The sequence below is a fragment of the Trichoplusia ni genome, chromosome 6 (assembly GCF_003590095.1).
Source record: "Trichoplusia ni isolate ovarian cell line Hi5 chromosome 6, tn1, whole genome shotgun sequence".
In the NCBI taxonomy this organism is placed as follows: Eukaryota; Metazoa; Arthropoda; class Insecta; order Lepidoptera; family Noctuidae; genus Trichoplusia; species Trichoplusia ni.
This window is the reverse complement of record NC_039483.1, coordinates 7,264,311-7,282,430: the sequence shown is the minus strand read 5'-3', so window position 1 is coordinate 7,282,430 and position 18,120 is coordinate 7,264,311. Positions and strand designations below refer to the sequence as shown.

Genomic DNA, 18,120 nt, shown 5'->3' with positions numbered 1-18,120 from the left:
ACGATCTTTGTAATTACATTTTTCAAAATTAAATTTCAATTTATGAATGAATAGAGAATAGATATAAAATATGCAACTAATATCAACAGATCCGCCACCCGCGCGGTAAGTCGCTGGAGAGCCTGGAGGACCCGTCGGAGCGAGCTTCACACAGCACGTTCTCCCCGGAGGGGGGGTTCTACTACGGGGGAGGACAGTGGCGCCGCTCCTACGACGACGGGGACATCACGCCAACTAACGACACGTACGAGGGCGGGGGCACGCTGCCGCGGCCGCGCGGCCTGGTGCGGCCCCGCCCCGTGGCCAAGATCGCGGCCACGCCCGCCTACCGCGACAAGGCCGCCGAGTACGCGTACGACGAGCTGGCGTACTCCGCGCGGCTGCAGCGCGTGGCCTACGGCGCCAGCCCGCACGTGGCCCGCAAGCCGCCGCCCGAGCCGCCCAAGCGCCAGAGCTCGCAGTACGCGCCCTTCTCGCGCTTCGGCCAGACCACGGTGGAGATCCACCCCGAGAAGAGCCTCCCGCTGAGCCTGCCCGCCTACCCCAGCTCGGACTCGCTGTCCGTGTCGCTGGACAGTACGGGGCTGCTGCCGCCGCCGCCCGCGCCCGCCTCGCCGCCGCGACGTCTCGACGACGACAAGCTGCGCACCGGCTCCGACGCCAGCTTCAAGGTATGGTATCAGCCATTACGCCAACTAATCGTTTCAATTAAAAAAATGCTCAACTTAATACCAGACTTTTACTTACGCTCTACTTTTTGTCGTTACAGTCTAGCTCCAGCACAGAATCGGATAGCATTCCGTTCGCGAACGAGAACGCGGGCACCATAAAGCAGAACCGCGGACAGATAGGCGGGCGGCCGCACACGGTGGACTACGGGCGCGCGGGGCTGGCGGGGCTTGCGGGGCTGCCGCCGCGACACGACAAGCCCGCGCCGCACGACGCGCCCGACACCACCAGCGAGCCCGTCGACGTGCTCAACGACATCGGGAACATGCTCGCCAACCTCACGGACGAACTCGACGCCATGCTGGAGGAAGAGAAACGACAAGGACTCACAGACTCCTAAAACAACACACAATATACATTATTGTACTCGAATACATTTATAGACTTGTCATTAATTCCAAAGAATTGGACAACGGCAAAGACTTCCACTAATTTAATGAATGCTGAGATTTTGATAACGCAAGCAGTCTTATTATAGGCATCTACATTATTTTAGAAGTGTAGCAATATAAAAGCAATCTTTTGTGTATTGCATTGTTATGATGATTATGAATTCTGAGTAGCACGATTAGACTTATTGGTTTTAGTCTTTATCGAGAAACTATTCAACTCGGGGGTATAGGTTTTTATGAAATTTACAAACACAACAGTGCTGGTAAGCATCTCTTCCATTGCTACTTTAAATTTACCTCTATCTCAAAGGACTGAGTATAGTACGTGATGTCACTTTGACGTCTTTAGTCTGACAAGTAATGTAGTCTTGTAAATTGTAACGTGACCAAAATCTTTGACTTTTTACCAATGTTGCTTCAACACGTGGCACAGCTGAGCTGACGTCCCCATGCAGCCACAGCTTGGACCTGTCACCTGCCATCAACTTCCTGCAAACAACAAATCGTATATTGTACGTACTTTGTAATAGTTTTGTAGCCTTTTGTACCGACGTAGTACATTTTATACATACACATTGTACTTTTAAAATATAGTTTGCTAATAATATCCTCTGTTATATAAATTAAGTGAGCTGTGTATTTTTGTTGTTACAAATAATTAGTTCCTTGTAATATTAAAAATTGAGTGTTTTTTATTGGGATAAAGAAATTAGATGTTAGTTGGATCCAAAAACAGACAAAAGTGGCTATTTTTGTAAATATTGTTTTACTTAAATTATGTCATAGATAAAATATATCCCAGTAGTTAGTTTTTCATGTACAATAATTGTAGAGTATCTGATTATGACGTAGAAATTAATGTAGCTAGAATTTATACAAAACATTAGTCTAGTGATAGTGTGAAAAATTAGGGTTTACATATTAATGTATTATAGACAATTATAAAGTTAGCATAGACCTCATAGACCTTGTATGTCATCCTTGTAACGCATAAAGGACATGCCGTTCCCATTAATATTAATTACAAAGTTATGCTTTCACTTATAAACATATTCCTCAAACTAAACGCTTTGCAACACTGCTTGCAACGAAACGCAGAAGCCCGCGCATTAAGTTTATGGTGTTACCAGAGTGTAAAATAACAAATCCTGGTCCCATTGTAACCTTCGATCTCTTTTCATTTTATACTCTTCAACGCATGTCCACTACCAACGTGATATCTAGCGGCCATAGAAGCGAACAGAAACTATTTTGTGATTGACAACACTATTAAGAACCGTAGTTAAAAAAATAAGCAATATTGTCTTTGTCTTGTTTTAATACGTTAACTTATTTTAAACCTATGAAATGTTTGTAAATTCAACTCAATTTATAGGTAGTTAGGTTTAATATTGTGTTTTAATGATTTAATTAAATTATTTTAATGTCAGCTGCGGTATTCTAACAAATGTTTATAAAACGAATAGATTCTTATAAATTATAAACAATGACTAAATAGTTTCCGTTACTAACCGTGAGTGTAATAACATCCTTTAATGTAGAACAGTAATTAAGCTTAACTTTGTAAATATCTTGATAGAAATCATTGTTTCTATACAGTCTTCTTTGTATCAATCTCAAATGTAAACATTTTTGTATACCTACGTGTTAATGACCATTATTCTACTTTTGGCCGCCGTTCATATTTTGTAAGGTGCTAGAAAAAAGAAGCAAAATAATTTTCCATCAAAGTTTATATAACTTTTAGTAAGTCGTTCATTGAACTAGTCAAAATTTATTTGTATGGAACGGCGGCAATGAATGCAATTTATATAATCAGAATTGTTAAAATGTAATTTATTATTATTGAGCAGCTTATGATCCTCATTTAGTTCGTTTCTTATTTCAATAAATATATTTGTAATATCTACTTCGCCTATTATTTATTTACCTCGTGTTTTGTTTAAGTTATGGTTAAATAAAATAAAAAAGAAGGTTCTCATCAATACTGTCGATGGCTTTAAAAGCATCCATCGAGAATATCTGTCCTACGATTACCTATCACGATGAACAAATTCAAAATTATTCTACAGTTTAGATGGCAAAGCCTTTCGAACCCTATCAGCAATTTTGATTTTTTCATTGTATTTAATGATAGTCTTAAAAGCCTGACTAAGGAGTACCGTGTTGCTCAGGTAACTGAGTTAAGGAGGTCAGAGAGCCACTCCTTGCTATTTAGCCTTAGCAAGGAGTGGCTCTCTGACCTCTCTCTCTGATCGATATAAATTTTATTGTAGTTTTAAGGAACTTGAAAAAGACCAAGCTCACTGGGATTGCATTGTTTTAATACACAATCCAATAAACAGCCAAAATCACATGCTACCATCATTCTCAGAATAGTTTTGAAAGTATATAACATAACATTGAATTGGCACCGAACTCTCCCTCTAAGAATTCAAAATTTCATTTAAACGGGATTCAAAGTTTCAAAGTAAATACAAAAAACCTTATTCGCTACGTAAAGAGTCGGAACCAGAACCTTAGTAAATTGTTATCTACGTATTATTTTAAATATCAAGAGGAATAACACTAGTTATTTTTATGAATAATTAATCTTTTTAAATAAACCATCTTGAAGTCAAACTACTATAATTAATAGGTTACTCCAAATTTCAAAGAGTGACTCTAATTACAATATCTTCTCAATTTTCATTTATCTTCTTCTTGCAAAAAAGGTAGATTTATCAGATTTACCTAATATTGTGTGTCATGCTCAATTAATTCTTTACGGATTTGGGATCCGTACACGAAATCTCTACAAATAGTGTAAATTGCTTTTAAAATATTATCTTGATAAAACACAACCACGCTACGAACTACAAATTCTAAAAGACCGCTCTACTTTACATAAACTAACATCCGCTTTTCATAGAAACCGGAAGTTCAGAAGTGAAGCTAAGCGCTAAAACAATTACCTCGTTTAACAAAACATGAAACTGTAACATAATTAATGAAACCAGTGATAAGGTAATCAACATATTTTTCGGTACAAAAGGAAACAATTTTATTCTTGAGCTTAATTTATTGTAGGTATTTCAGTAGGACACTTTGTTTTCCATTACATTTAAACCCATTCCGGAAAACCGGAGTTTTCCGAAGCTCATTGGCAACCCTACTCATCGACCGCGTAACAGCCAATGAGAGTGCGCGAAACTAGATCAATGCCGTAATGCGCGGCGTAGAGAACGCAGAAATGTCAGATTTTCCTGTTGTCATCTGTGAATTCGGTCTGCGCGATCGATAACGCGAATTGGCTATTCGGAGTAGCCGAGGTTGTGCTCTTATTGAGCCGTTGATGTACAGTTAGTTAACATTGGTGCTGGGAATAGCAAAATTTTCCTTATAAAGTGTTAAGATGGATACGAGTGGAGCGTACGGCGGCGGCAAGGCCGGGGGCGCCTTCGATCCCCAAGCTTTCATCCAGAGACCACCCGTCATCGTCAGGGCGGTCTGTTGGGTAAGACACATTACAGACCCCTACTACATGCATGTCATGCGTAAATCATCACATATAACTAACATTCTAAGCTCAAATAACTGTAGAGGCGGAATTACGTCAGTAGATGCGGCAATTAAAATTATTTAACAATATACACCTACCTACCTATCGTGTGTATTGTAATATTGTTTATTTTAATCAATATTTGATAGGCGACCTTAATAGCTGCACCAATTTAAAACGTTTACTAAGTAAAATATCATTTACAGAAATAAAAATCGAGTTAAATCGTATATAACGTCGATTGTAAATTAGATTATTTTTATCGAATTACGATTCAAATTAGGCTTGAATGAAAACGGGGACCGCGTAAAAAGTACTTCTCACGATGAATGAAGCTACATCATGTGACGACCTTGCGTTAAGTAAACCTATGTACCTAACCAAGAATAGACAATATCGTATATCTATAGACCGTACTATTGATATTTGTAATTGGTACTTCCATGTTACATGGTGCACAACGGTGCATTGATTGCAACATAAGACCTTGTTAGAAATTTACTAATAAAATATTTATAGACTTTAAAACTGGGTCATGTAATATGTTAGATCATGATAGGCGAGGAAGGCGTGCTTCAACGGCTAAAAAAAGCGATAATAATGAGCTTATTGATACCTAAAAAAACATACAAACGGGTGTAAAAATTACGCAATTTTCATCCTCCAACTACTCAAATGATTGACCTAATTTAAAAGTAATTGGAAATCCAGGACAGTGCTGTTAAAACTAATTTACAGGCAATTAAAACATAATGTTAAAAACAATGCACCTGATGTTTAAAAAGATAGTAACAGATAATTGGAGGTGCAATTGTTTCACTTTTAACAATTAACACTTGAACTTTAAAATCGATATTGACTGCTAAGAATAGCTGCGGAATTTATAAACTGAATTTTGTATGCGGCAAGTATTAGTGACAAGAAATTGGTGTTTTGTTTTTTCTATTTTAACTTCGCGACTTTAATCGTAGCAGAATGTGTTCTGAGTTCAATAAAATAGAGAAAACAAATAAGACAGTTTGTAATTGTTATACTATCATTCCGGCCCTACAATTTTGCAAAGTTTTGTAATAAACCTATCGAAAATCATGTTATAATTTCGGTTATTCTTCTTATCGGGTTAACTAACTCCATCTGTCGATGCGTCACTAATAACCGAATGAATGATTCAAATTAAAAGTAATCTGTTAATTTTTTTATTACTCTCCCAAAATGACAAAACGCGTTATCACTTCGGACGCGATTGAAACTTTCCCACTAAATACGCAATCTAATAAATAAATATTAATTAATTTCAATACGCACAAGTTTAATACGGGTTTAAATATACGAAACAAACTTTTCTAATTAGTTTAACTTCTTCGTTCGGTTCGAGATATATTCTAATCTATTTTGGTTTCAGTAATTACTTTGGATTTAGAGCCGGTGCATGACAAGATAGATCTTGGATCCCCTTCAACGTTTTTTGCAGGATTTAGGATGGATGGGTGTGTCAATGAGATTAGAGAGTGAATTGACGATGTGTAATTTTTTTTTACTTTCGGCATAAGTAATATGAGCTTATGCCGAACATAAGCTATTTGTTTTATTCATTGATGTTATTCTTCAACCCGTTAAAGCAGTTATGAATTCACTCGCACTGCAGTCTGTCTGCGACAGTCTTCTTCTTTTCAAGCCAGGTTTTTAAGCAGTCACAGATTCTTCTTCGTCGTTCTCTCATTCCTGAGGATCGTGACTCCTGCAATGAAGCCTCCTTATTGTGTCTCACAGTCGGCTTCCTTCATATGCTTCTTTATGCAAACGTGGTGCTCAACAATTTTTGTTTGTCTTACTTTCTATCCCATCCGTTAATAAACAAATTGTTGTGCAACTGTTAATCAATTAACTTATTCTTCTTCTAGTTGTTCAGCGTGATCGTGATGGGCTGTATCTCGGCTAAGGGCTGGCGCAAGGCTCCCGATGGCAAGGAGTACTGCGTGTATAATGACGACACCAACGCCTGCAACTATGGAGTCGGCATCTCCGTGATCGCATTCGTCGCGTCCATCGGATTCATCGCGGGAGAGTATCTCTTCGAGCAAATGTCTTCTGTCAAGACCAGGAAGCATTACGTCTTGGCTGATATGGGATTCTCTGGTAAGCAGCACCTTTTTGTACTTTTTTTTAAGAATGTGTCCGTAAACACGGATTTTAATCCTTTTGTCAAAGGAGTTTGAGCAAACATTGAAGTCAAATGCACAAAGATACCCAGACTCAGCACAAGCATTCGATCACAATACCTCTTGTCTGGTGACTCCTCTACACACAAACTTCTGTTTTTTCTCTCTGTTTTGATACGTATACAAAACCCAAAGTAAATTGTAATTGATAACATAACAGCAATAACATTAAATGCTAGGACGATAAGGAAGTCTATTTCGCATGAACATGCTAATTTTAACAATTTATTTATACCTCTATGAGTTCATGATTTTTTGTCCTTAATTTTAACATATTGTGGGCACATACTAATTCCCACTTAAAACTTAAAAAAGACTATGATTTTTAGCGTGCCTATCTGTACCACATCAATAACATATCTGTACCACGACCCTAAACATATATAGGTATTTCAATATCATATGATGGAAGTCTAAACCATATAGGTGCCACTAGATACTTCAAACACTCTCTGTAAGTGCGTTTATTCTTTATACCATGCAACCTAGATTTTAATGGGATAAATATTGGTATGACCTCAAGAGGTGAGCATATTGACTGATCGATTGTGCTTCAGAGTCCACATTATTGACTAACCGCACCCTAGAATTTCTAGACAAGTGTGTAGGATATTGGTATTGCCGACTTTGACACCTAAAGTGGTAAGACTGCAGGACTCGAGGTCGAGGTCGAAAGGTCTCGAGTTCCATCCCAAGGCCCAGACCAACTTTTCGAAACCTTCCTTTGCTGGCTTACCTATTAAAAAATAAGTTTAATAAGAAGGTACATGAAATTGTGGGCCCTGCTCCTGATCTCTCTCGTACGTACGAGCTTTTGCCATCCCATCAGGCTATAAGAATAAGGGAACAGAGAGAGCACCTGTGTTGGCGCAAAGTCGAAAACGGCATTCGCCGAAATAAATCCTTGTATATAATTAAATATGCACAATAATTTGTCCGTGTGGATGTAGGGAAATAGTTCATCATTTACCTCTACAACAGTTCATTTTAATTTCGCCGTGAAGAGTATCATGCACAAATATAACATGCCTTCAAAATAGTATGATACTAAAAAAGGATCTTTCACTTTTCACACATTTTACAACCCACTATCTTTTAATGACTATTCATATTTGTTCCTTTTTCCCATTTTGGCCATTGTTAGACGAAGTTCTTTCAACTGCTTCGATCCGTCTCTATTCATAGCTTCTTCTGCTAACATTACATCATAAAGTTTTGTGGTTGCATAATTGAATATAGAACTGACCTCGATGTGACTCTTTTGGACCGAAGAGCACCTACCTGGTTTTACTTCTATCTACCGCTTAATACTAAAATCACTTATGAATATTTCAAAAGAATATTAGGATTGACAAAATCTTGACAAAAAGCCAATTAAAGGAGCCTTCACACTGTCAATTATTCTAAAATAACTTCTCAAACCAAGTAAGTTTCACTCGTAAATACAGCTCCCATTTACAATCTATAAGACGAAAGGTACCCGTCAATAAACCCAAGAAGAGGAGAAGCGGTAAAGATCTAAATTAAATTAGAGGTCGAATTAATTGGCCTCTCCAATGGCGAGCAGATTTATACACAACTGCATTCTCTGACACGAGATACTAACCTTAATTATAGTACGCCGAACTGAGAATACCTTACGAAATTATGTCTTTTAACAATTCGAGAGTATTTGTAGCTATAGGGTTAAGCATTTTTTTGCTGAACGATTTCTGTAGTATGATACTCTATGTGTCGCGGGAGATTTGCAATCATACGAATAACATGCTTAAAAACCTATACTTTAAACAAGTAGTTTGAATCACACAAAAGTTTGACCTATCGAAAGCATAGCATGTCATTATACTTAAAAAAATCGGTAAAAAGTTAAAAATGGCCCATTTTGTATCTAGTATTAGGTCCCAGTATCATCTTTCTGACTTTTTCGCCTATAGCGATATAAGATGAGCGTAAAACTTTAGCGGTCGTCCAGCGTTTTATAATACAGGTCAATCTAACGAAGGTCGGTCTTTGTATTATAGTGAACTAATTGAGTAGTTATGGTACGTTTGTTTGTATGACGCATGCGCAGTTCGCAAAGACTATAGACAAAGCGCAGTGGCTCGCATAGAGGCCTTTGTTTAACTTGAACACGGAAATGGGAAAATTAAAACTAAATTAAACAAGGTTGTGTTAGGAATTGTGACTCCTAATTAAATTTCTATTGTAAGGAGATTTAATTCGATTTGTAGTTGTAGATCTAACTGATGTAAGAAGTGTATGACTTTCGATGAAGGTCCTGCTTGGATGAATCCGTTACCTTGTTAGATTTGACTTAACTTCTTAAAAGAAAGGATTTGGGTCTTGATCTTAACCAAATTAACGACATCTTCAAAAATAAGTTAAGACTAGTCAAATACGAGGAGCGCACGTGGCTAGAAATCTAAAAAATAGAGAGGTCTGAAAGAATAAAAATAAAAAACAGCTTTCGATCTAACTGATTCTCTAAAACTGACGAATCTTAAGAAATCACTATCAGCATAATCTTTTCTCAACTTAGACCTCTTTGATAATTCTGAATCATGAGTTTATATTACAACAGTGCGTTATTGTTTTCGAAGTTTCGTAACTTTTGCAGGCATGTTTAATAATAATTTCACATTCGTATAGAGTTCGCAAAGATTAAAATAATAGACGTAGTGCTGGTATTGCTGGTAAACACCGAAACATCATATAACAGACATTGACAGACAACAAGGAAACATTTCTTATTAGTTAATAAATATATTGTACATTCGATTTCTCACGCGGCTTCGCCCGCGCCGATGTCTGTTATATAGCGTTTCCAAGAGAAACTCGTTAAAAGTTCGGGATAAAAACTATTATATGTTCTTTCTCAAGGTCAGCTCTATCCCTGTACCAAATTTCATTACAATCAGTTCAGTTTAGACGTGAAAGCGTAACAGACAGGCAGAGTTACTTTCGCATTTATAATATCAATATTCGTGATCCGTGAGACATAAAATAGAAAATCTATTTTAGGACAAATATTAAGGACCTAAAAATAGTCTTGGAATCTAGATCACATATTTTACTACCCCCTATCGGATTTTTATTATAAGTCAACAAAGATACGATTACAACGTGGCTCGATCAGTCTGCCTCAACAATCCCTCTTAAAGGCTGTAAAATTTTATAGATCGTAACTCTTACCTAATTTGTTACTTATCGTGTTAAAAAGGATTCGTGTTTTACGAGGTTCAATGTACCTTTGGAAAAACTCATTAAATTCAATATAACGTAACGAGTATACCAATAAATTGGGGTGAAATGTACCTATATAGTCATTGTCGAATAAATTACTTCGGTAAACAACAGTACTAATATCAGCTGCATATAAGAATTATTTTACTGTCTGTTTCCTATTTGCATGTGTCCGTTATAGCTAGAAATATATCAGCCTCCTTCCAAAGCAGTCCAGTACGATCAAACGGGGTGAATATACACATATTGAGGTTCCGAACTGTTTTACAAAATAAATTAATTTAATTAATATTCTCAAGAATTGGATAAAATAATCGTATTTAAGCTTTGTTATGCAAAGAAACACAAATATGAAAGAAAAAACACTTCTATTCACTCCTTGAGACTCAATTACCACTTTTTAAGGTAATAGGGTAATAAGCCTATGAGCCAATCGTACAATATCGGGCCAATGCATAAAAATCGGTCTAGCTGTTTAAGCGTTTGTGTGGAAGGTAACTAACGTACATTGTGCCTATATAACATTGCCGTGACATCAAAGCTTTATGTGTTTAAACTTGATCCTAAAGATTAGGACTAAATCCCGCAAGACTTGGATCTTCCACACAATGTAGGTACTCGTAACAATGAGGTTACATAACGAGCGCTCCAACCGTATGACATAATGTAGAAACATTCAGATGACCTTTGAGAAAGGGGTTTGTATACTGGAACTATTCTTATCTTGCTTAGTAACAAATGGAATTATTGAAAGCTATAAATCTACAGAAAAAATTGTAAGCGGTGACGTACGATAAAGTTTTATTAAATTAATAAAAAAGCTTGACATCAATATTCGAAATGACCTCTTGAATCTGAAAAACACCGAAATGTCACCGCCGAATACTCAAACTACCCAATTTTATGTCGCCATTAAGTATCAAGTTGTCTCTATCACTTAAAGGTGTAAAGTTGACATTTAGAAGTGTCGTAAATGTAGTCACGTTTATTCAGCCTATACATTAAACTTTCCAGCACCTTCTCATCAGAAATAAATATGAGAAGCATTAATGATTTTGTATTTCTTGTTTCCAGCATTCTGGGCGTTCTTATACTTCGTCGGTTTCTGCTACTTGTCTAACGCGTGGGGCAAGACCGACAACCCACCCGTGGGTACTGCAAACAACATGCAAGGAGCCATCGCGTTCTGTTTCTTCTCTATCTTTGCCTGGGTGAGTCTAGCCATCTTATTTACGATAAATATTGTATAAAATCAATCGGAACCTACATTTCTATAAATACCTAAATTTCTTGTTTAAATACCGATTCAAAAACTGTTCTCATATCTAATTGTTAGACCCTTCTTTCTCAAAACTCATGTAAATATGTTGTTCCGTAATCTTCGATGGTCTTTTAGTCTTAGCAGGATTTTTAGGGATTTGATGACTCTACAAAATACCAACTACGAACAGACGGTTCTAAATAACACATCGTTGAGAAACCATGTTGAAGAATAGGAAAAAGATCAGACATGAGACAATTCATGTTTATATTTGACGTATTTGTTCGTGTGTCAGGTGGCGTGCGCGTTCTTCGCGTTCCAGCGGTTCCGCGTGGGCGCGGACGCGGCGTTCGCGCCGGCGTACGAGGTGGAGGGCGCGGCGGGCAGCCCGGGCGCCTTCCCCGCGTACCCCGCCGCGCCCGACCCACAGCCCGCCTACGCCGACCCACCATTCTCCCAGACACACGCCACTGGTAAGGCAGACCACTTCTTCATCTAGAAAACAGTGTGACAATGCCCTTTAGAGTCCATAGTACATGATGGACCTTATCTTATCGCAGACACTGGTATACTTTCATACTTGTTTTGCTCTCCTAAGAAACTGAACCGTTTTCAAAATATATATCGTTTCGAAAGGTAAAACATAGCTATACTCAGCTACACATTAATTTGCCCAACCAATAAACCGTATAACCAAAAGTTCAGATTTGTTTAAAGCATTTGAGTACTCGTTATCAGTTAAAATACATATTTTGTATTAATGCATTACCAATTTGTCTTGTTCTAAAAGCATTAAAAGAATTAATAGAAACGAGATATAATAATGCAAATTTCACTTATGAGTAGACCTCAAACTAGTAAAATACAGTTGGTGTTCTCCAAGGAATGCTACTTGGAGCATGGAAAAAAAACGAAATGTAATTGTCAATCACAGCGTCCTCAAACTTAAATTATATTACTTGTCTCATTTCTATTCTCTCTCTCTCTTTGAAGGAAACATCGACTACACGGCTCCGACTTACTAAGCTGCTGCGTGGCATCATGGAGATGGATTTAATCAAAGTTTATTTGCAATCTCAAATCACTACTGAAAGTAAGTAATTATCACAACTAGACCCACAAAACCGGAACATGTACAACAATCGAAAAAATCAAGATTGTAATCGATTACTCTCGATTACAAGAATCGATAACCAAAGATTAACCAAACTATTCTGGATGGACGAGAATAAAAATGATTACTTATTCAGTAAAAACAAAACAAAATCATGTCCATTTGTTTTAAAATCGAAGCTTATTTTTTTATTTATTTAAGTGTAGTTGTAATCACTCTCATTACTTTTAACGATACCAAAGTTCATGTACATTGTAATCAAAACGTGTTTGTTTTTATAATATATTCGAATATATAAAAATCGTGTATCGCTTCACAGTACCTGCTTTTAGGTAATTTGACAATATTCACGTATATAATGTAATATAACATTATTTAATATGTAAATAACAATGTATTTAAACAATATACCTAAAATTGGCTATCTCAAGCGGGTAGTGACGTCACAAAATTATTTCTAATTGATCAGTTTCAAAAGGTCAGTTATCTGGTGTTATTTTTACTTTATCTCATTATAATGAATTCCGTTTAAAAGTTACTAATTAAATTGATTTAATACTAATTATAAATATGTATTTGTACCGCGTATTTTCGCGCGACAAGGTATTTTCTAAGCATTGTGTTTCATTAAAAATGCCTAGAATAAAATGCCATGTTGAACACTTACGAAAGTTTCTTCAGTGTCGCCATCTAGTCGTTTGAGATCGCAAACCCAATATTATGTGATAAATATTATTTTATAAATTGTCGTCGCCATCATCGTGCCATGTCTACAAAAGTTATAGAAAGTTTATTTTTTTATTGATAGTATTATTTTTAAACCTATAAATCACTCGTATCGTATTACACCTTACCTCATTGTAGCTATGAATAAGAAAAGGATATATTTAATATAATATAATTTATAATATTCTTGAAACAGTGTGGTTACTAAGACATATATAAAATTAAAATATCAACTTAAATACATACTTAAACTTTAGAAATTAGTATTCTTCTAGCAATTTAGTAAAAACGTAGCGGTTTGATTAAATAGCAATATTCAAATCATTTTAAAGCTGAATGGTACTATCTAAGTAAATAAAATCTAGTAAACGTTTACCACTTCCTAGAAATAACCGGGTATAATGAAATAAGCGGGTTTTTTGAATAAAGTTGCAACACCGTGCGGTTTGAAATCTGACATCTGTCAATGTATTCAAAGTCTTAGTGATTACTCTGTGTAACGTACAATGTATCCAAAGCTTGAATATTGAATCTCTTGTATCTAGGACTAAATACTAGTTATTATGTACTCTTGAACAGCATATCGCCACTTATTGACATGTTATTGTAACACGACATTGATTTTTGTGCAATATCACATTGTTATTAGGTACGAAACGCTTTTAAAGTGAATACGTTTGGTACACTCGGCTGCAGTTTATGCAGTTTTTTTCTTCAGTATTTTTGCCGATAGAAATATCGTTTATGGTGACGTGAAATACCGTTGAAATAAGTACAATCAAGTACAACGGTAGTAATCGGGTGTTTTTAGTATTCATTTGCAGTGAATTGTAGGTTTTAGGTGAGTACTGCATTCTGCAGTACATTTTACTTATTGAGGTTATTTTCCGGCACTGAATTCTACAGCTGAGTGCATATCCGTTTTATTTTATCTCTATTTTCCTTATAAGAATTGTTATAGCTTATAAGATAGTGTATATCTCTTAATACCCACTATATGTAATATATAATGCAATCTGATACACACCAACAGTATTAATACATAGTTATATGTATGACGTAAGCGCTTTACCCAAGATCATAGTATTTTTTTAACTTAAAAAAATATATTGTAAGAAAAGCTATCTGGTAGTATATAATTTATCTTCCGGGCACATTTTTATTACTACTCTTGAATATATTTTTAATAGTCTTACTGTTCTAAGCTGTCGATGTAATTTAAACTGTATTTGATGCAGTCAAGGTCTAAAATTGAGTACAAAGCAGTCAACCCCGGAGTGGATAATTGAAATGTGTCCCTGTAGGACTTTTGTAAAGTCGGCTTGCTCATAGATCGATGTTTTGTAAAAGAAATACTATATCTCTATACTTAATACCTAATTATAGTGTGGTTGAAGTCCTCTCCGAGCGTAGGAAATGTATCGTATGTAAAGTTGAAATTGTACCCTATTAGATATCTATATATCTTTCAAGTAAAACAGATGTTTAAAAAAGATCTCTTTAAAACTATTTATGACTATATCGAAAAGAAAAATGTTATTGAAAAAACGCAACTCGTATTTTGCTAAATGCATTTCTTATTATTAATATTCGTAAGCGTAATAAATGTGTGCAATAATGGTTCTAAACTGTATTTATTTAAATGTTTATATTTAGATAAATTATATTTAGCGTGAAATTTGTCAACGTCGGCTTCTCAACGTCAGCGGGCCTGTAGTTGTCTTTGTCACTTCCATAGCTTGCACTATTATTTGTTAAGAATTCTTAGCAATAATATCGATATTCAGAAATACACTTTAAGGACAGAGCAACTTGAAAAAATGGCAGCACTGTCACTTTTTTAAGCTTGCAACCCTTTAGTAAAGAGTGCATCTGAATTGTATAACGTTCATATCAGTCGTATGTGTTAAGGGCATATTTCGTATTGTAGAAGATAAATCAAAATGATATACATATATTACAATCAATATATATTTAGATAAATATAAATTATATTAATATAACTACATTTATCATGTTTAATCTGACCAAACTTGTAATACATTCCATGCAAAAAGTGGACTGTCATTGCGATTCAAAATACGGGTATAACGTTGTCAAAAAATGTATCGAAAGTAGCCCACTCAAAAACAAAAATATGCACCACCTACTTTCAGAAATATGTATCAAATATAGTGATATTAAATGCCCTTCGATCACATGATTGATATTTAAAAAATGTTGTATTGTTTACATAATCGCTATATTTGTAAACATTCATCTGTACACTACGTAGGTAACATTAGATGTAGATCTGTAACTGAATGTTGGATAGTATGTTCTGACTATAATAAAAAAACTACTAAACAATAAAAAAAATATTGTAATAAGTGTTGAGTATTTTAATGCTAAAATCGTTCAGTGTTCGGTAAATACTTAATCTTAGGAGAAATGTATGAATATTATTTTGTTTGATTATTTTTTTATTTTATATTGTGTACTTACCAAAGACAGTTTTTCGAAAAAAGATGTAATGATATCAATAACGATGCATTAATGAAAAGCATAAGGTGGAAAAGAAATTTGTCCGTGGCATAATATACCGCCAAAATAACTGTATTTAAAAATCCTCAGCGAGCATCTGCATCTTGGAAAATTAATGAAAGACAGTATAATAATATGTTGTATTTAATTTAATTATTTATTATCAAAACTAGATTGTTCGTTGACGTGTCTGTAGGTACATACTGAATATATAGGTTTTGGATTTTAAAAGACATTACAAGACTTTCGATAAAAATGTGACATAAACTTGTGTCAGATTTGATTTACAACCAGCCAATCATTAACGATATTCGTATCAGGAAAATAGGTGAAAAAGAACTCAAATCATACATGTATTTAAAAGTATATGTGTAGATATTATAACAACAAAAGCAAACGCGTAAATCGAGTAAGTTGACCTACTTAGTTTGTTAGATAAGGGCTATCGTTATCTTATCTCAATTTCGAGCTACCGTGATTCTATACTATTTAAATCAGATTTTATCTCGGTCAATAATAATTCATTGAAAGGTGCCTCATTTACGAAATGAAATAAGGTTGAACACTATTCAATTAAATTGTTCAAATCCTTTCTTGTTTCTAATTTGGATAGTATTCGGTAAAATCAATTGAATTTCAAACGCACAAAACAAAGCGAATCCAATTTGTATTTATGTTCAGTATGTACCTTAAGTAATGTGTTTGATGTTCGATAATAATGTGCAAATGAAATAATGATAAATAAAAAGTAATTGGAATAATTTAGATATTGTGGATTTATTGTTTTATTTTAATAAAATCCTTGTCCAATCCCAATAAATCTACATACCCCTTTTTCGTTTTAGTTTCAAGTTCTATTGGGGAAAGCCAGTTTCTCCGGTTTCAGCTGATCACTGTTTTCACGTAGTTACAAGGCCCTCCATTTTTTTTAAAGGTTAACAACACTTTACCTCACTTTTTGCCTATTATTATTACTTGGCCTATTTACAATTAACGAAAGAATTGCATTTTTTGTTGATCTGAAAATCATTACAACTGCTTGTGGTTATTTTCGGGAACGAACGACTGTCGGTAGTCAATGGACACGGGATTCTGTAAGTTTAATGAGCAGTATGGTAGATTTTGCAAAATTAACAAATATTGTTTTGGAATAAAAAAAAACAGGCAGGAATACTCTCGCATAACTGAATTTAATCCTTGTGCCGCGCCGCGGAGGTTTCACAAACAGCCAAATCATATGCAGAAAGACAGCTAGACTCAGAAAAAGCGTTCGTGGATAACTTAAATGTCTGTCCTAAGCGGGCATAGAAATTATGACACGTCACGCACTGTGGGTTTGGCGTGCAGTCAAACCATGTCACATGACATTTCGTGACGTGCGATGTCACACTAGTAGATTAGTATCAAAACTATGTTTTGCATTCGTAGCAAATGTAACGCACTTGAAGTACTTGCGTTAAAAACCTGACATTCGTAGCACGCTACTACGTAGCATAGTTAACTTGATATTCGTAGTAGCAAATTCGATTTGTCGATTAGTGAATTTGCATGGCCAAATTCATATTCGCAGCTACTTCAACTAGACATTCGTAGGAAAGGCGTTTGGATGTTCGTAGCAAAATTGATATCACAATGCGCAAAAACTGAACTCGATTCTAGAACACTGACATTTGGAGCGATTTCCAAAATCGACACGTGGGCCGTGTGCACGACATTCGTAGCACACTTGACATTCGTAGTACACTTGACATTCGTGTCCTGCAGGATATTAGTATGAAATAGGACATTCGTAACCTACTTAGTATCATGTGTGCTATAGGTAGTAGCCCATGCACACCTATGTGATATTATGTAACTAAGAGTATTTGTGCCGTATTTGTGATTTATATTTTCATTTATATATCGAAGCTTTTTTTTTAACCAATCCTGCAGTAAGGATTTTTTTTATTTGTTGGTTCTGTAAATAGGATTTGGTCGGGATAAAAATCTCCCGTGTTTATGACCGATCTGTGTACCAATTTTCGTCGAAATCTGTACAGTAATTTTTGCGTGAAAGAAGAACAAACATCTATACGTATAAAGTTTCGCGTATATTATTAAGAAGTAAGATAAAAATACACTGCTATAACAATATTTCTTTAATGAGATCGAGCTTTGACTGATAAGCTGGAGTTCGTTGACTCAACAAAAACTGTCTGAACCAAATTCTCGCTATCTCCACGAGATATAGCTCTGTAGTACTTAAATTCCATTCTGACTAGAAATTGCACCGTAGGTATATGTATATATGTATTTTTAGTTCAGGTAGATTACTGCCTACTGCCTCCATAATGTGAATTCAATTCCAAGCAGTTTTTCATCTTTCATTGTTT

The 18,120-nt window shown here is 35.6% G+C and overlaps 2 protein-coding genes across 7 annotated transcripts in view; both read left to right on the top strand.

The window, feature by feature from the left end:
- The window catches only part of LOC113494690 (caskin-2), a 272,172-nt gene extending 269,142 nt beyond the window's left edge, over positions 1-3,030 (top strand). For all 6 annotated transcript variants that reach the window (XM_026873110.1, XM_026873114.1, XM_026873111.1 and 3 more), the window contains 2 exons: positions 90-671; positions 770-3,030. In XM_026873110.1, the coding sequence (XP_026728911.1) occupies positions 90-671; positions 770-1,069 (882 nt within the window). In that variant the 3' untranslated portion in view covers positions 1,070-3,030. The remainder of the gene's footprint in view (positions 1-89; positions 672-769) is intronic.
- Positions 3,031-4,343: 1,313 nt separating this feature from the next.
- LOC113494774 (synaptogyrin) lies at positions 4,344-16,524 on the top strand. Its single transcript, XM_026873236.1, has 5 exons — positions 4,344-4,617; positions 6,564-6,798; positions 11,199-11,335; positions 11,681-11,858; positions 12,379-16,524. The coding sequence occupies exons 1-5, from the start codon at positions 4,516-4,518 to the stop codon at positions 12,408-12,410; spliced, it is 684 nt and encodes a 227-aa protein (XP_026729037.1). The 5' UTR covers positions 4,344-4,515; the 3' UTR covers positions 12,411-16,524.
- The last annotated feature ends 1,596 nt before the right edge of the window (positions 16,525-18,120 follow it).